At 56.4% G+C, this 18,444-nt stretch overlaps 2 protein-coding genes across 2 annotated transcripts; one reads left to right on the forward strand and one right to left on the reverse strand.

Annotated features, from left to right (window-relative positions):
* Nucleotides 1-1,579: 1,579 nt before the first annotated feature.
* On the reverse strand, nt 1,580-5,597 carry FIZ1 (FLT3 interacting zinc finger 1). Its single transcript, XM_069097308.1, has 3 exons — nt 5,473-5,597; nt 4,128-4,475; nt 1,580-3,993 (listed from the first exon to the last, which is right to left on the reverse strand). The coding sequence occupies exons 2-3, from the start codon at nt 4,437-4,439 to the stop codon at nt 2,500-2,502; spliced, it is 1,806 nt and encodes a 601-aa protein (XP_068953409.1). The 5' UTR covers nt 4,440-4,475; nt 5,473-5,597; the 3' UTR covers nt 1,580-2,499.
* A 988-nt stretch (nt 5,598-6,585) lies between these two features.
* On the forward strand, nt 6,586-11,601 carry ZNF524 (zinc finger protein 524). The gene is made up of 2 exons (XM_069097309.1): nt 6,586-6,627; nt 10,199-11,601. Exon 2 carries the CDS (start codon nt 10,238-10,240, stop codon nt 11,144-11,146), a length of 909 nt encoding a protein of 302 aa, XP_068953410.1. The 5' UTR covers nt 6,586-6,627; nt 10,199-10,237; the 3' UTR covers nt 11,147-11,601.
* Nucleotides 11,602-18,444: the final 6,843 nt, after the last annotated feature.

Raw genomic sequence — 18,444 nt, forward strand, 5'->3', positions numbered from 1 at the left:
CATTTCACCTGCCCAGCATGTTTCCTTGGACATTCCCCCGACCCAGGTGCAGGCCCACATCAGCCCTGCCGTGGGCACTGCCTGCCTCTTCTCTCTACATCCCAAGCCATACTCTCTTCAGTGAGTAAAGTGATTTCCCTAAAGAAATGGTGAGACCGGGGCAGCTAGGTGGCACGGTGAATAGAGCACCTGCCCGGGAGTCAGGAGGACCTGAGTTCAAATCCGACCTCAAACGGCCTCAAACGCTTAACATTTACAAGCCATGTGACCGTGGGCAAGTCACTTAACTCCAATTGCCCCTCCAAAAAGCAAAACAAAAGGTGAGAGACCTAGTCATCTCCCTTCCCCCACTTAAACTCCTGTGGCTTCTTATCACTTCCAAGAGGAAACAGCAGATCCTTTGTTTGGCATTCCAAAACCTTTACAGCTGAGGCCCCTCCAAACTCTCCAGCCTTTTGATGCATCAAATCCCCTTCCCCAAGACCCTCGATCTCTTCGAGGCCATCTCCCCTTTGTGGAATGCTCTCCCTCCTCTTCTCTACCTTTAGGCTCATTTCACATTCCAGCTCAAAATCCTACCTTCTCCACACAGCCCAGCCTCTCTGCATTTGCCTTCTGTCAGCTACCTGCTCTCTCCTGTATTGACTGGGAGCTCTGAGGACAGCAGCTGCCTTTTGCCTTTCTTTGTAACACAATTATTTAACCTAAAGCCTGGCACATAGTAGGCATTTAATAGATGCTCATTAACCTGACGGGAGCTCGCTGTCTTCCTAGGCAGCTGTCCACTTTGGGACAGTCTTCCTAGGAAGGCTATCTTGACCAAACTGAAATTTACCTCCTAGCAACTACTCCCCGTCCTGGCATCTAGGGCAAATACAGTACTATCTCTGAGCGGAGCTGCACACCTCTACAGGCCAGGTCACTTGTCCAGAAGGATCTTCAGACAGGAAAAACGAGGCTAAGAAGTTTTCCAGTGGTCACCCAAGTAGTCATCGGCTGAGTCCCATGGCAGGGGAACCCATATCCCAACTCCAGCTCCAGAAGAAGGGCTTTCTCCTACATCTCAATAGGGAAGGCTACATACTCCACTCCCTTCTTAAAGAAGAGGAAGCTGAGGCCCAGGGAGGGTGTGAGGGGCCCAAGGTCACAAGGAGAGTAAACAGAGCCAGTAGGAAAAGAAGCCAAGGCCTCCACTTTTCCCAGATTACTCGCCACACTGGAATAGAATTCTGAGAGGGCAGGGATTTCTCCCAGCCCTTGTATTACACTTTCTAAGGGGAGAGGACTTTCCCAGAAAAGTGGCCTCCCGAGGGGTAGGATCTGCATCTCGAAACAAAAGTCCTAGTCCCTAGGGGTGAATGTTTTGGAGGGCCTCAGAGCAGGCCTCTAAGCCTCGACACATTAGGGTTCAAATCTAGCCTCCCCTAGTCACGATCTGGGTGATGGTAGGGAAATGGGGGCATCAACGCAGTGAGCACTTCCTGAACAAGGGAGACCTTGGCCGACCAGTGTTAGTGCAAAGGTCAAGCTCCTGTCTTTACCAAGTGGGGCCCTCCCAACAGACCAAAGCAAGTCAGAGTGAGTGTCAGGCCAGTTTATTAAGGGTCCTGAGGACCTGGGGAAGGAGAGGAGGCAAGCAGGTGCTCACACGAGGACCTCCAGATGAGTTACCCCTGTCCTTGGGGACCGGCCTGGGGGGAGACACAGAGACAGACACAAAGGGGGGAGACAGAGACCCAAAACCCACAGAGGAGGCAGGGGGTATTCCCAGGCTGAGGAAGCCCATTCCTTGTGGGAAGAATGGGGATGGGAGGCATGGGGAAAGGAGGAGGGCAGTGGGGTTGTGAACCAGTCCACATTCTACATAAAGGACAAACTTGGTTAATTCATTCTAAAGGGGTAAGGGAGACAGACTCTAGACTGGTCCATGGAGGGAGGGGGAATGAGGTGAAAGCCTTATCCGGATCAGTTCTGTCCATTCAGAGCAGTCCACCCTAGGCCAAGAGGGGTGCAGCAGGGCCAGTCTAGTCCACCTTGCATGAGAGGGGCGTCAGAGAGCACTGCCCACTGTAGCTCTGAGGGCGGAAGGGGGGGAGCAGGCAGGGGCACTAGGCTCAGCCCCTTCTCTGGGGTCCCTGTCCCATCCTCCCTCCTTTGGGGGTTGGAGGGCCCTTCCTGGAGAGTGAAGAAGGCAAGGTCGAGAGCTAGCTGGATGTACTCCAGGGCTCTCTCAGGACAGGAGGCTCTGCCTGGGGCCAGGGGCCTTGGGGTCTTCCCTGACCCAGGGCTGGGTTCCAAGGCTTCCCCAGATTTCAATTTCCCTCCCCCAGCCTAATGTCCCTTTCCTCAGTGCTGGGGCTCTACCCTCATGCTCGGGAGTCTCAGGGGCCCCAGCCTCCATCTTTGGGGTCCCTCCAGACCAGAAGCCCTCTCCCCCTCCAGTTCCAAGGTTCCCTTGGTCCCACTCAGGCCAGGAGGCTCTCCAGGACAGGGGGCTGCTCAGTCCATCCCGCGATGTAGCTTCAGGTGACGGGAGAGGTTGCTAAGTGTGATGAAGCCCTTGCCACAGACGTGGCAGGGGAAGGGCCGCTCAGGCCCATGCAGCAGCCGGTGACGCTTGAGGTAGCACTCATGCCGGAAGAACTTGCCACACTCCAGGCATGGGAAGGGCTTCTCCCCGGTGTGGACCAGCACATGCCTCTCCAGGTCCCTCGGGGAACGGAAGAGCTTCTCACACTCAGAGCAGCTGAACACCTTCTTCCCGGCAGCTGCTGCCGCCAGAGCTGCTGGGGTGCGGCCAGAGCCAGCCGGGGGCCCCCCTGGAGAAGGCCCAGCCCCATGGCTCCCATGGTGGTGCTCCTCCAGGGCAGCCACCGCCCCATAGACCGCCCCGCACACCCCACAGACGCAGGAAGCTGGGCCTGAGTGGGCATCCAGGTGGGCAGCTAAGGCTGCCGCTGAGGCAAAGAAGGTCCCGCAGTCGCACTGGTACAGGGTCTCCTCCGAGGCCTCGCCCAGCTCAGCGGTCACGGGGAACGGGGCCTCTAGGTCTGGATCAGGGGGCCCCTCCTGGGACTCCTCCCCAGGTACCTGCATAGGTAACTCCTGGCATACCTCTATGGGCACCTCCCCGGGTAACTCCTGGGATACTTCCTCCGGTATCTCCACAGGGGCCTCCTGGGACACCTCTGGGGGCACCTCTAGAGGGAACTCCTGAGGCTCCTCAGAGAGGAACTCCTGGGGCCCCTCAGGGTGGAACTCATTGAGCCCCTCTTCAGGGAACTCCTGGGGCTCCTCCTCAGGGAACTCCTGGGGCTCCTCTTCAGGGAACTCCTGGGCCTCCTCAGAAAGGAACTCATGGGACCCCTCAGAAGGAAACTCCTGATGCCCCTCTTCAGGGAACTCCTGCAAATCTTCAGAGGGGAACTCCTGGGGCTCCTCAGAGGGGAGCTCCTGGGGCCTCTCAGGAGCCTCCAACCCCCCCTCCCTGCCCTCAGGCCCAGGCCAGGAGCCCTGGAGATCATGGGTGAGCTTGTGGCGCTCCAACAGGGCTGGGGCATTGAAATCACGCTCACAACGGGGGCACTTGAAGGGCTTCACATCTGTGTGAGCAGCCCAATGAGATGCTAACTCAGCCCCTGCCAGGAAGCAGCGACCACAGGCCCCACAGACAAAGGGGCCTGTCCCGCCAGTTCCCCAGCCACCCACCCAGGGCCCTGGCCCAGGACCGGATGGCTCTGGGCCTCCACCACAGGCCATGCAAGGGCCCTCATCAGAGCAGGCGCTACAGGATGGGCCTGGGACTGAGAGGCTACCAGGGGGCCCCAGGGTAGGAAGGAGGCCTGGGACCAAGCCAGATGGGCCCAAGCCCGCAGGTGTGGGTGGGGCCATCCCCCGGTGCTGCCGTTTCAAGTGCCGGCCCAGGCTGGAGCGGGAGGAGAAGCGGAGCTCACAGATCAGGCAGCAATAAGGCTTTTCACCCGTGTGGACCACCTGGAAAAGAAGGCAAGAAGACAAGATCACAGCCTTCAGCCCTGAGCAAGGCCCTGCTCCTAAGTCCCCGTTATCTGGCTGCACCGGCAGAGAGTGCTGCCCCAGAGCGCTAAGAGAGGCTGCCAGCTCCTGACCTGGTGGTGGAGGAGGCCCGTGGAGTCGCGGAAGCCCTTGGGGCAGGCAGAGCAGCGGTAGGGCCGCTCCCCGGTGTGCGAACGCAGGTGGTTGGCCAGGTTGAAGCTGTGCTTGAAGCCCTTGCCACAGCGGGGGCACGCGTGGGGCTTGAGAGCCGTGTGCCTGGCAAAGTGGCGCCGCAGGTCCGAGCGGTAGCGGAAGCTCTTTCCGCACTCGCTGCAGTGGAAGGGCACCCGGGGAGCCACTGGAGGGGGAGGGGGCGGGGCCGGGCCGGCCGCAGGGAGGGGACCGTCCACACCACTGTCCTCCATGGCTGGGGGTCCACTCGTGCCCTGCCTGGGGCATCTCTGGGGAAGGAAAAGCAGGAGAGGGATGGCTTCTGGGCTCCGGTGAGCCCTCCCCTTCTGAGTGCCAAGGCATGCCACTGGCCTCTAGAGTCCCCCCCTCCCCCCTGAAACCCCCCCCCCTCAAAACTCTCCAAGCCCCAACCCTCCTATAAGCCCCACCCCTTCTCAGGATCTCTCACTCTCCTCTGAGCCCCACCCCAAGCCCCTCCCCTCTCCTGCTCAAGGCCCACCCCTCCTATAAGCCCCACCCCTTCTCAGGACCTCCCACTCTCCTTGGTGAGCCCCCACTCCAAAGCCCCTCCCTTCTTCTAGGCCCCACCCCTTCTCTTCTCAAGCTCCACCTCTCCCGTACTTAAGCCCCACCCTCCTCCCTAAGCCCCACCCCTCTTGGGACCTCCTCCTTGACCCCCACCTACGTCCAAGAACCTCTCCTCCCCTAAGTGCCACCTCTTCCCCATCTAAGCCCCTTCTCTCTCCTCTAAGCTACTCCCACTCCCCTGACAGCTCCACTCACTTCCAAGCCCCACCTTCCTCCCTAAGTCCCACCCCTCTCGTTTAAGATACTCCTTCTTCCAATTTTAGCCCCACCCCCTGCCAAGGGCCTCCCGCCTCCTAAGCTGTGAGCCCCTCCCATTCACCCGGCGAGACCCCTCCCTTTTTCAAGCTCCTCCCCTCCCCCACCAAGCCCCCCCACCTAGGAGTTGGAGCCCCCCGGCCCCCAAGGCCAGCCCCTTCGAGGCCTTCCCGAAGGTCCCCCTCCCTCACGTCCTTTGTGTCCCTCTCAGGCCCCCTCTCCGCCCCCCCCCCAGCCGGGCCATGAATGGTCCCATCCACGCAGCCCCGCGGCCCCGGGGACGGGTGGCCCGGTCGGGCCGGCCAGGGCCGATCCATCCGGCTCCTCGAGGCGGGGGGAGCGGGAGGGGGCCAAGTCCTGGGGCATCCGGGCTCCAGGGGGGTCTCGGACCGCGCCGTGCCCCTCTCTCCTTTAATTACTTACACCTCCCTCTGGGCGCCGACATTTTGGGCCGCGGGGGTGGCGTCACTTCCACCCGGGGGGGCCCCTCCACTTCCGGGTCCCCTTCCTTCCCTGCCCCCACCTCAGCTCTCCCCCTCCCCTTCTCAGACGTTGCGCCAGCACAGAAGCTGAGTGGGGTTAGGAACCATCTTTGACGAGGGCGGGCGCGGGCGATGGGGGCGTGGCATCGGCGCCATCTTAGTTAAGGGCAGAAGCATCTGGAACATCCCGCCTCGCGGCCACACCGAACGCAAAAAGCTGAGAACTCAGCGGGCACCATTTTGACTGTGGGCAGAGAAGCCGGAGCGGGCGCCATCTTGGAAGCCTTAGGACCCCGGCCCCGAAGCCAAGCCGATGCCATCACTTCCCGTCAGGCTCCAGAGTCTGGGCTGCGGTGTCGTCAGGAGCCCCGGGAGGGAGGGTGAATGCCGGGACCAGCTTTGTGTGACCTTGGGCAGGGCCCTGACCCTCTCTGGGCTTTGGTCCCCCGCCCCCCACCCCGCGAAGCTTCTACCCCCTCAGTTTTGCTGTCAGGTGGGTGCGACGGCACTCGATGATCTCTAAAGCACCTTTCCCCAAGGGGCAAGTCCGACATCTCGGCACTCCTACAGGAGGCCTCGGCTCAAGATCTCTAAACCCTTTTTTATAGGTGTCGGGCCCTCCCGGCCTCAGGGAGCATCCTGACAGCCGTCTACCTCCCACCCTGGGGCCGCCCCCATTGGTCGTGTGACGTGATAGGCAGCAAAAGGACCCTCTCTGGGCCTCAACATCTCCACCTTCATTATGGGCACGAGCCTTCCGACAGTCACGTGTCGCCAAGGAGGCAGGCAGGAGGGGAAATGAAACCAGCGCGCAGGCGCAGCCCGAGCCGGGCCCCCCCCCCCCCCCCGGCCCCCCATACCCGAGAGAAACCAGCGCTAAGACCGCGCGGGCACCGTCAGAGCTTCCCTCCGCCTTTGTGGACGGCGCGCGGGGAGGGTGAGGGAGGGGGCGGGGCCGGCGGTGTCACGCGGCCGCCTCCGCCTCCGCCCCCCTCCCCCGGCCCCGCCCCGCCCTCCCCGGGCCCTGGCCCACGCGCCCTCCCTCCCGCCCTCCCCGCCGCCCCCCGCGCGCGCCCCTAAGCGACATGCAAATGAGGTACCCGGGCGGGGAGGGGGCGGCGGGCGGGGAAGGGAGGCCGAGGGAAGGAGGGGAGGAGGGGGAGGGGAGAGAAGGGAGGGAGGGCTCGGTCGCCCGCTGCACGCGACCCCCGCCCCCGAGTAGCCGCCCGCGCGCCCCCCGCGGGCCCCCTCCCCCGTCCGCGCGCCCCCGCCGCTCCCCCGCCGCGCCCGGCCGCCCCGCGAAAGTCATTGGCTCACTTCCCCGAGCCCCGCCCCTTCCGCCCCAGCGCGCGCGCTCCCGGGCCGAAACCTCGCCCTGCCTGCAGCCCGCGGGGTCCCGCTGCGCGTGCGTACTGTCACGCCACGCCCCTGCCCCTAGGAAAGGAAGTGCTCGCGCGCGCTCCCCGCCCCTCCCCCAGCCCAGCTAGCTGGGGAGTGGGGGAGGAGGGGGTACCTGCACTGGGTCGGGGGCGATCCGCCCTGGGCCCCAGTACTGGGGATCTCAGAGTTCCTTCCGGCTGGGCAGACCCGGCCCCCAGGCTCATGCAGGGGTGCCCTCTCCCCAACGGGCAATTCCCCAGGGTCACGCCCCCCAGTTGTCCCGGCCTGGACCCCCTCTCCACGTGACCTGCCCCCCCCCCCCTGCGTGCAGGGCTCTCCCCCTCCCCGCTGCCCTGCTGTGGGCAGTGCCAGGGCTGACAGCCCCAGGGAGGGGTCCCGAGGCACCGCCCTTCACCTATCTCCCTGGGGTGTGCCCACTCTGACCCCGGGATCTCTTCGAGCGAACCTCGCTCTGCTGGTGCAGCCCAGTGCCGATCTGCCCATTGACTGCTGGCGAGGCTTTGCCTTCCTGGCCCCAGCTGTGGCCGTCCTCCCCGGCTTTCTGTTGGCACCTCCAGGCTGTCCGGGCCTTGGGCTGTTCTCCAGCACCCTGGCCCCTGCCCTTATCTATGCCCATCTCCTGGATGGGAAGAGGGACCAGCGGGTGGTCCACAGGGGCCCGGAAAGGCCACGCCGGGCTGCGGGGCTGCTCCTCTGGTGCCCGGCCGAAGCCCCCTGGGTCTCCGCTTCCTCTTCTGGACCTTTAGTGACCAGGGCCGAGCCGGCAGGGATCCCTCCCGCCTGCCGGTCAGCTTCGGTTCCCTTTGCAGAGAAGTGCGGTGCGGCTGTACCTTCTTCCCATCACTTCTCTTGGTCGCACCCGCCCAGCCAAGTCGTCCTGTCTGGTGCCGGCCTCAGCCCTCCTCCGTTATTCAGAATGACTAAAAACCAAGAGTTTGTTGCCCTCAGCTTTCCTGCCATCCTTAGTCCGAGTTTTAGCGCTCCTGACGTTATTCATTTTTGGTCAGTCATGGCACATTTTTCATTAGGAAATTTTAACTCATCAAAAAAATAGACGGGCCAGTGTGCAAATAACAGGAAAAGCAGAGAACGTGCTGTTTGTGTTCTTTAAGTCTGTGTGAAGGATAGCGAGGGGGCAACAAAGTCGACCTGTTTTCTTAAAACGTTTGATCACTTTTGTTTTTGTCCTTGGTTGCCTTGTTAAGGTTCTGTTCAGTCCAGTCTGGCCCGTGAGCCCCCTGCATCCACATCTGTCTCTTCAGGCAGCTCTTTTCTTTCTCTGTTGGCTCTCCCACCTCTTGAAAAAGAACATGATCCTTGAGGCAAGTTGAGGGCTCTTGTCCCTTCGGCAGAGAGTGGGAGAGAAGTGGCCCCATCCGTGCCAGACCCTGGCTCTCCGGGATCTTCACATCACAAGCGGCTGGACCCTGTTGTCTCACAGGAGTCCGTTCTCTTAAGGAAAGATCAGAAAAAGCACTTATTGGCACACAGAAGACACTGGGCTAAGAATTTTACAAACACCATCTCATCCGATCCTTTTAACCCTGGGAGGGAGATGCTGTCATGATCCCCATTTTACTGTGGAGGAAACTGAGGAAGACAGCAAGTGACTTGACCAGGGTCACACAGCTGGGAAGTGTCTGAGGCCAGATTTGAACTGGAGCCTAATGACTCCAGGTGATCACTCTAGCCTCTTAACATGCAATCTTTTCTCTGCCTCCTTTATTTGTCTTTGAAGGAGGTAGCCCTTCAGAGCCATGGTCTGGGTTTGGATTTCTTCCCACCCAGTGTCCGGGATCCCTGGGAAGTCAAATCTGACTCCCACGTGTGGCCTCCTCTCTGTTGCCGTACTATGGCATGGACCCCTGAAGTTGTGGCTTTGAGCCTGGGTTGCCTTCCAGGCCTCTGGCTCTCTGAGGTAGGTACCCAGCTGGCTACCTCGAGGGTCGGAGAGGAGATGGCTTCATTTGGTTTCTTAAGACTATGCAGATTGGCACGTGTAGGCTCCTGTCTTCTCCATCCCTGCCTGCTGAGAAGCCTGCTATGCCTCTATGCAAGCCACAGTCCAGAAATCTCAAGTGCTGCTTCTTCCTCAGCTTTTTTGTGTCCCCAGATTGCAGGCTGTGGACAATAGTGAGGACTAGACACCACCCCCACCCCCCACCTCCCCAATGCCCTGGTGGTCTTCATTTCCTTGTCAAAGACAGTAGTCTTGGCCGGCTGCTTTCTGGGGCACTTCTTCAAATAGCATCAGATGTGTGAGTTCCTGTCAGTAGAGAACAGTCATCACCCGCCCAGTCTGGCCTCTTTCCCACTCCCATCTGGCCCGTTCTCTCCAAAATCTTTTTGTTTTTTTCTCACTTTAAAATGGTCCCACATCCACCTAGACTCTAGCAATTTGGTCTCTTCTTTTCATCTGGTCTTGCTTTCCCAAAACTGGTTCCCTTCTCCTTCTGTACCCCATATCATCCCTTCTCCCCTAATCTTATTGTGTCCTTCTCTCTCTGTTTTTTCTTTTTTTGGAGGCAGAGTTAAATGACTTGCCCAGGGCCACACAGCTAGTAAGTGTCTGAGGCTGGATTTGAACCTAGGGTCTCCTGACTCCAAAGCTGGTGCTGTAGCCACTGCCCTGTCTTCCCTCTTTATCATCCATTCTTCCTCCTATATGGTCATTTCTCTAGCATTCTAAGGCTCCGACCCCTTCACCTTCCCATCAGGGCCCTTTTCCCCTCCTCTCTGGTCTCAGTTCTAAGTCTGGCCCTGACTTTCCCCATCCGGTTCCCTTCCCTCCTCCTCCTGCCTGGTCCCATCTCTCATCGTGTAATCCCCTTCTCCCTATCCCCTGGCTCCTCCAAATCTAGTCCCTTGTCCTCCCCATCCACCCCCAGCTCTAAACCCTTCTCTCAAGCCTGTGCCCTTCTCAGTCTGACTCCCGCTCAGATCTGGCCTCAGCATGAGCAGCACAAACCACTTAGCTCCCCAGTGTCCTCGTTCCCTCATCTGTAGAGTCTCTCATGCTTGTGAAGCATTTTGTGATGACTAGCTGGAGAGAGCCTGGGAGCCTTTGAATGCTGCTCCCTTAGCTAACAGGTTAAGAAAGAGCTCCTGAGAAGGGAAAGGCCTAGTCTGAAATCTCCCAGCTGGTCAGGGCCAGCGGTGGGACCCAGATCTACTGCCTCCCTGTTCCGGGGCCCCTCTCCTCACATTCACTCTCTCTGCTGCCCTACGTCTGACTCTGACTACTGCCTCCTTTCTCCCTTCACCAGCCTAGGTCCTGTGGACGGGCCCCAAATCCCCAGCACCCGATGGACCCTTCCAGCCCAGAGCCAGCAGCCAAGGAGGCAGAGCCCTCTAGCCCGCTACCCGATCCCCCTGGCGTGCGCCTCCGTCGCCGCCGCCCCCCTGCAGGGCGGGCTGGCTCCTCTGCTGACTCTTCCTCGAGCCAGACGTTCTCCCCAGCCACCCGCAAACGGGGTGGTGGGCCCCGAGGTTCTACGCCAGGGGAACCCCCTGAGGCCCCTGGGCCACCTGACGGGGCAGAGGCTGAGGATGGAGGTGGTGTCCTGTTGATCGATGCCCAGGGTGTCCCGTACACCGTGCCCCAGGCAGGTGAGGAGGGCGGGGGGTCCCGGGCCCGACGGGCCCCACATTTCTGCCCTGTCTGCCTTCGTGCCTTTCCCTACCTCTCAGACCTGGAACGGCATCGCATCTCTCACTCAGAACTCAAGCCACACACCTGCCCAGCCTGTGGCAAGGCCTTCAAGCGGGCTAGCCACCTGCGGCGGCACCGGAACATCCATGCTGGCCTGCGGCCCTTCCACTGCGCCCTTTGCCCACGGCGTTTCCGTGAAGCTGGGGAGCTGGCCCACCATGGCCGCGTGCACTCAGGCGAACGTCCCTACCAGTGCCCTATCTGTAGGCTTCGCTTCACTGAGGGCAACACCCTGCGGCGACATGCCCGTCGCAAGCACCCACCACCCCCAGATTCCCCCAGCTCCCTGGCGGGCCCCGGCATGGACCCGCCTTGGCTGGAGGCAATGGTGCCAGAGCCGTCCCCCAGCCCGGACCCTGCCCAGGTGGGCCTTGAGGAAGATCTAGAGAAGTCCCTCAGCCCGGACCCTGCTCCTGGAGATGTGAAGGAGGAGCCTGAGCAATCCCCCAGTCCAGATGCTCCCCAGGCAGCCCCAGAAGGTCTGGAAGGAAAGCCAGAATGATGGTCCTGGCCCAGACCTTCCCCATGTGGACCCTGCCAAAAACCCTCCACAGGTTCCCTGCCTAGAACAAGCCAGCATGAACCTATCAGGGGTTGGGCCTAGGGAAGACCAAGAGTGAACCTCCAGGGGGGAGCCTGCAGGAGACCAGAACAAACTCGCCCACCTGATCACTCCCCACCCCCACCTCCAAGAAGACCCAGAGCAATCCCCCAGGCTGGATTTACCCAGGGGAGAGTCCTCAGCTGGGAGTAGCACCTGAGGATCCCGAGGAGGCCAACACTCCCCCGGATCTGAAGTGGTTGTAGCTGAGCCAGGGCTTGGAATGATGGGAGCCCAGGTGTCTGGGCAGGGAGGGGGGTGGGAGGTCTGGCTCTCAGAGGAGAGGTGAGACTCCTTTCTCAGAACTGGATTGGGGGTGGATATGGGGCCAAGGAAATAAATGTGTCTGTCTGCCGGCTGTCAGTGTCTGCTCACTGAGGGGGCCCAATGGGGAGCAGGGCATCCAAGTGGGACTGAAGGAAAACATGGTATGTTGGAGGGACAGCCAGCACTCCAACCTGGGGCTCAGCTAAGGAGTTGGGCAGGGTAGGGACTGATTGGGAGGGTCAGGGACCCCTGCAGAGAGGAAGGAAGAAGGCCAGACAGATGTCTGAGTACCTCTTCAGTCTCCACCTGCATCCTCTGGTTGGAAGACCATGAGAAAATCAGTTTGCTTGGAAGACAATGTGTGCATATAATACCTGGAAAACAGCCAGGAGCTAGGGTATAAAGGGCTAGGTGAGTCCTAGAGAGAGGCACGAGGGTGCTTCTAAGGGTGGACAATGCCACTGTCAGCCCTGAGCTTTGGAAGGTGGCTAGAGAAAAGACTGGTCATGGAGGAGGGTAGGTGCAGGGAGACCCATGAAAAGGTCACCGGGACCTGAGCTGGGATGGTACCAGACTCAGGAAGGGGGGACAGATGCGATAGGCCTTATGAAGGAAGAGTCAGTGATCATTGGGGTGTGTGTAAGGGAGAGGGATGAGTCAAGGAGAAATTTGGGGAGGAAGGGAACAGGTACCATTTTGGACACTGTATTTGAGATGCCTACAGAACATTCCATTGCAGACAGGCATGCCTGGAGCTCAGGAGAGAGGTGAGGCTGGGGATGGAGCTCCAAGATTCAACTGCCACATGTATGAAACCAAAGGGAGTTCCTGAGATCCCTGAGAGTGAAGAAAAGAGGGCCCAGGTGAGAGGACTGGGGGGTGCTCACTCCCCCACACACAGTGGGCCCTGGATGAGGACACAGAGAAGGAGTGGTCAGACAGGTGGTGGAACCAGGAGCAAGTGATGTCAGGAAAACCCAGAGGGGAGAGAATGTCCCAAGGAAGAAGGGATCAAGGGCCCTAGAGGCTATCGGGGAGGATGAGGACAAGGCCATTGGGTTTAGCAATTAATAGACCCTTGATAACTTGAAGGAGGACATTTCCATTTGAATGATGAGGCCAGAAGCCAGACTGTTGGACTGAGAAGTGAGTGAGGCACAGAATGGATGCATAGAGGAACCCTGTGCTGGGTATGGGAGGAGTCCCAAGCCCTCTGCTGGGCTCCAAGGAAGGATGGAGAGAGAGGAGGTGGACTTGGGCCCTTTGGTGGACACTGAAGGGGGATACAGAGGGTGGAGTGCAGGCCCTGTGCTCAGCCCTTTGGCGAATCCCAGAGACACTCTCAGGTATTTCTGAAGGATCTGCCTAGTTAAGGCTAAGGAATTAATGATGGCAGCTGCCTCCACTCTGCCTTCTCCCAGGGGCCACACAGGTCATCTTCCCCTGTAACAATGTGCAGGTCTGACCATGACACTCCCCTCTGAGCTGCTGTAGCTTCCCTTGACCCTGGTATTCAAGGCCCCCCAAGCTGGCCTCCAGCCTCCCTTTCTAGTTGTTTCTGTGTTTCTTTACTTGCCCAACCTGCCGATCAGACCCAAGGCTTTGTTCTCCAAGGTGTTCTGCCATTTCCTGTTTCTGTGCATTCATCCTGGCCTGGCACACACTCCCACTTCATCGTGGCCTCTTGAGTTTAACCAAATTCAACAAATGTTGGCTAAGAGTCACCTATGGACAGGATCCTGTGCTCTGCTCTCTCTATCCTGTGGATCCTAGGGTCTGAGATCGAGAGCTTAAAGGAACCTCAGAAGTCATTTAGAGATGTGGGAACAGGCCCAGAGTGTCTATGGAGTTGCCCAAGGTTAGGCACAGTGAGTGGTAGAGCTGGGATCTGAACCTGGCTCTCCTGACTCATCCTTCTTTTCATTACCCCAAGTCCCAAAGATAACTCCACCCACAAAGATTTTATAATGTAATGGTATTGAGAAAGGGAATGACAGATACAAATAACTGGGATACAAAGGCCAGGGAGAGGGCAAAGGGTACTGGGAAATGGGAGGAGGGTAGAAATGGATAGCAAGGAAGGATCTCTGGAGAAAGGACTAGAGTAAAGAAGACAGATGGAGGGGTGGGGGTGGGGGCTGCCCCCGAGGCTAGAGAGGTGACAGAAGATGGTCCACATGTGAAAGTCTGAGAATCTATATGGGATTTATTTCACAGGCATGGAGACCCACAGCAGATCTTAGAACAGAGGAGTGACTTCTCAGGCAGGCATCTATGCTAGACATGAATTGGAAAGGTTGGACAGATGAAGAGGCATTACATCATCCAGGGAGGGAGGAAGGGGACCTGGGCTTCAGTGGGTTCCTTGAGCGAACTGGAGGGCAATTTTCTTTCTTTGTAAAAAAAAAAAAATTTATATTTTATTTTCCCCCAATTACATGTAAAACCAATTTTTAACATTTGCTTTAAAAAAATCCTTTGCTGGATCCCTCTCTCCCCTCCCCACCTCAAATAGAAGGCAAACAATTTGATACAAGTTACACATGTGCAGTCATGCAAAACATTTCCATGTCAGTCATGTTGTGAAAGAAAACACAAGAAAAATAAAGAAAAAGATATGTTTTCATCTGCATTCAGATCCCACTAGTTCTTTCTCTGGAGGTGGATACCTTCATCCTAAATCCTTTGGTATTGATGGGTCATTGTACTGCTGAGAATAGCTGCATCATTTACAATTGATCATCATTACAATGTTACTGTTACTGTGTCCAATAGTCTCCTGATTCTCTGCTCATTTCACTTTGCATCAGCCCATGCAAGTCTTCCCAGGTTTTTCTGAGAACATCCTGCTCATCATTTCTTATAGCACAATAAAATTCCATCAGATCACATACCGTAACTTGTTCAGCCATTCCCCAAATGATGGATATCCCCTCAATTTCCAATTCTTTGCCACCACTAAAAGAAGCTGCTATAAGTATTTTTGTACATGAAGGTCCTTTTTAAAAAAGTCTGTTTGGGACATAGTCCTCGCAGTGGCATCAGTAGGTCAAAGGGAATGCATGGTTGTACAGCCCTTCATCAATGATGCATTAGTGTCTCGATTTTCCCACGGCACCACCAACATTTATCATTTTCCTTTCTTCATGTCAGCCATTCTCATAGGTGTAAGGTGCTACTTCAGAGCTGTTTTAATTTGCATTTCTCTAATAAATAGTGATTTAGATCATTTTTCATGACTATATAAAATTTTAATTACTTCTTTTGAAAACTGCCTGTTCATGTCCTTTGACCATTGTAATGGGAATGTACATTTTTAAGATCTTCCCTGCCCCTAGGCTTAAAAACACCTGGAGCCTGTGTTAGGAGGCTTGTTTCTCAGGAGATACTTTGTGATTGGGCAGTGGGTCAAGTAGGTTATTACATTCTCTGACCCAAGAGAAGGCTATATAAGTCCCAATGTGAGGCTTTGCTTTGGGGCGTACTTTGAAAAGTGTTGTGTGATTTGACCAGATGAGACTCTGGGCAGCTGTTGAGCCCCCCGCTTTGAAAAACCCAGATGTTGATGCTTTCCTCTCTGAAAACTGTGATTTGATATGGATGTAATGGTTGGACAGTTTGGAGGCCTGTCTGCTGAAATGTTCTTGTAACTTATGCTTGCAACCTCTGTATACTCTGAAGTTCAGGGTGCTGACCTTTTCCCCCTGAACTAGGTAAACAATATATGTTTGATTGATTAAAGTAAGCTTGTTAACCCATTTTGAGTTGCTTTCCTTTAGTAAAGTAGATCTAAGAACCTGTGTTGGCAGCCACCCTGGAGATGCTGGGGTGCTTGCTGCTACAACCATTCATCAATTGAGAAATGTTTCTCATTTCTATACATTTGACTCAGTTCTCTATATATTTGAGAAATGAGATCTTTATCAGATAAACTTGCTGTAAAATTTTTTTCATAGTCATGATTACTACTATTACTACTCCATGTATCCACCCTCCCGATTTATCCTACTCTCTCTTTCCTTTCGCCCTGTCCATTCTCAAAAATGTTTTACTTTTGATTTTTACTTCCCCTAGTGCACATGGAGGGTAATTTTCTAGGCTCAGCTCAGGTGATACTTTCTCCAGAAAGCTCATGTTACCCCCAGGAGGAAGTGTGCTCTATTTCTCTCTCTCACACATTTTCTGGAAATGCTTTGTTCCTCATCTCACATTTGTCTCTTCTAAACCTTCTCATTTCTCCTGAGACCTTTCATGACTCCTCATTCTCCCATCCTCTCAGCTGAGACCCTTGCCTCCTATCTTACTGAAAAAATTGGGGCCATCTTCCACGTGTTCCCTCTTCTCCCCTTTTCCTCATCTCCTGTCACTTAGGTGCTATCTGCCACTGTTGTCTCCTTCCCTCCTTGTGTCACATGATGAAGTGGCCCTAGTCTTTACCAAAGCTAACCCCATTCTGTTCTGTCTTCTTTGGGAGATTGCCCCCTCTGTCATTCCTCTTTTACTTCTCTTCAATCTCTCCCTCTACTGGCTTATTCCCTCAACATGCCTATGTCTCCTCCATCCTGAAAAAACCTTCACTTGATCCCTCCCTTCCTCCCTGCTATCACCCTATATCTCTTCAGCCCTTCATAGCTAAACTCCTTGAAAAGGCTTCTACAGTATGTGCCTCTACTTTTTCTCCTCCTCACTTCATTCTTAACCCCTTACACTCTGACCTTTGACCTTATCATTCCATTCAAACACTCTCTCCAAAGTTACCAATGATCTCTTAGTTGCTAAATCCAGTGGCCTTTTCTCAGTCTCATTCTCCTTGACCTCTCTGCAGCCTTTGACACTGTTGATCACTCTCTCCTCAATACCCTCTTCTCTCTAGGTTTTTGGGACACCACTGTCCTGGCTCCTGGCTCTCCACCTACCTCTCTCACTGATCCTTCTCTGTCTCCTTTGCTGGATCCTCCTGCAGATCATACCCTCTAACCATAGGTGTCCCTTAGGACTCTGTCCTGGGCCCTCTTCTCCAGCTCCTCCCTATTACTTCACTTGGGGATCTCATCAGCTCCCATGGATTTAATTGTCATCTTTATGCTGATTATTCTCCAATCCACCTTCCTTGCCTCCAACTCTCTGCTGACTTCAATCTTGAATCTCCTCCTGCCTTTCAGACATCTAGAATAGAATGTCCAGTAGACATCATAAATTCAACATGTCCAAGGCAGAACTCATTATCTTTCTTCCTAACCCTCCACCCCTCTACCCTTCCCTATGTCTGTGGAGGGCACCACCACCCTCCTAATCCCTCAGGCTCCCAACCTAGGAGTCATCCTGAACTCTCACCGCACCGCCTCCTCCTCCCCATCCAATGTGCTTCCAAGACCTGTCCATTTCTCCTTTGCATCATCTCTTCTCAATTTCACTTTCCAACATCCTTTGTCAATTTCATCTCTGCAACATCTCCCCAGTATGATCCCTTCTCTCCTCTGACACTGCCCCTACCCTGGTACAGAGTCTCTTCAACTCACCTGGACAATTGCAATAGCCGCTGGTGAGCCTGCCTGCCCTGCCTAACTCTCTCCCCACTTTAGTGACTTCACTTAGCCACGTTTCCTAAAGCACAGATAGGTCTGATCACATCCCCTACTCAATATACTCCAGTGGCTCCCTAACACCTCTGGGACCAAATACTAATGCCCTTCATAACCTCCAGTCCTTTCTGCCTTTCCAGTCTCTTTACACCTTACTCTCCCCCATGATCCAGTGACATAGGTCTCATGGACATTCCATGGAGAAGTGGTGTGCCTCCGGCCCATTTCCCAGCTTTGGGTGTGATCTCTGGCTGTCCCCCTCCCCAGGTCTGGCATGCACTCCTTCCTCTGCTCTGACCCCTGACCTCCCCAGCTTCCTCTAAGTCCCAGCTAGAATCCCACCTTCTACAGGAAGCCTTCCCCCCTTCAGTCCAGGGTGGTCCCCTATTCATCCAGTATTTAGCTCCATTATATATGTCTGCTGGTTTTCTCCATCAGATTGTGAGCCCCTCCAGGACAGGGACTGTATCCCCAGAGCTCCTCACAGTGCCCTGCCCCTAGTAGGAGCATAAGCATTTGACTGTCTACGACCGACAATGCTTCCTTCGGGTCTGCAGGAGGAGGCCCTCCCATCTCCCTGGATGGAGGAAGGCCATTATGGCTGTAATCCCAGAGCAGGGCCCCGGACACTGGGAGACAGCCCGTCAGGATAGCAGCTGGCATTAATGGTGACTCTGGGTGACCCCATTTGGGGGTTTTTGCCAGAGATACTGAAGCGATTTGCCATTTCCTTCTCCAGCTCATTTTACAGATGGGGAACTGAGGCAGAGAGAGGTTAGATGGTTCACCCAAGGTAACCCAGCTTGGAAGTGTCTGAGGCTGGATTTGAACTTGGGGTACCCCAGGCTGCATGTCCTGTGGTGCCCCCTAGAGGCCGCCATCCGAGAAGGATGGAGAGGAGACAGGAGCAACGGGAAAAGAGTGAAGGGTTGAGGCAGAGGCAGAGGCGAGGAGGGTGAAGGGGAGGGATTAAGGAGGAGGCGGGGCCAGAGAGGGAGGGCCCGGGAGGGCGGGGATTAGAGCAGGCCAAACATCGGGGTGGGGGGGTTGTGAAGGAGGAGCTAAGGGGGCGGGGGTTGGGTGGAGGAAAGGGGGGGGCGGGGGGGGGGAAGGACGGAGGGGGGAGGGGGGCGGGGAGGTTGGGGCTGAAAGGAGGAGTTTAGATGAGAAGGAAGCAGGGAGGGGAGAGGAGGAGAGCGGAATGGGGGTGGCTAAGATGAGAGGGATGGGATCAAGGGGAGGGGCTTAGAGGGCAGGAGAAAGTGAAGGGACTGAAGTTGGCTCTAGGGCGCAAGCGCAGGCGCAGGCACCCACGGAAGAGGACGCCTCTTCTCTCCCGCCCCCCCCCCC

Source organism: Petaurus breviceps, unplaced genomic scaffold (assembly GCF_028583685.1).
Source record: "Petaurus breviceps papuanus isolate PSGF00001 unplaced genomic scaffold, PetGlider_PUasm1.0 355, whole genome shotgun sequence".
NCBI lineage: Eukaryota > Metazoa > Chordata > Mammalia > Diprotodontia > Petauridae > Petaurus > Petaurus breviceps.

Bases quoted from the DNA above. Each gene is read 5' to 3' on its own strand.
- FIZ1 (XM_069097308.1), bottom strand. From the start codon at position 4,439: ATGGAGGACAGTGGTGTGGACGGTCCCCTCCCTGCGGCCGGCCCGGCC. The intron at 3,994-4,127 runs GTCAGGAGCTGG...CTTCTTTTCCAG, and splicing joins CGGGCCTCCTCCACCACCAG to GTGGTCCACACGGGTGAAAA.
- ZNF524 (XM_069097309.1), top strand. From the start codon at position 10,238: ATGGACCCTTCCAGCCCAGAGCCAGCAGCCAAGGAGGCAGAGCCCTCT.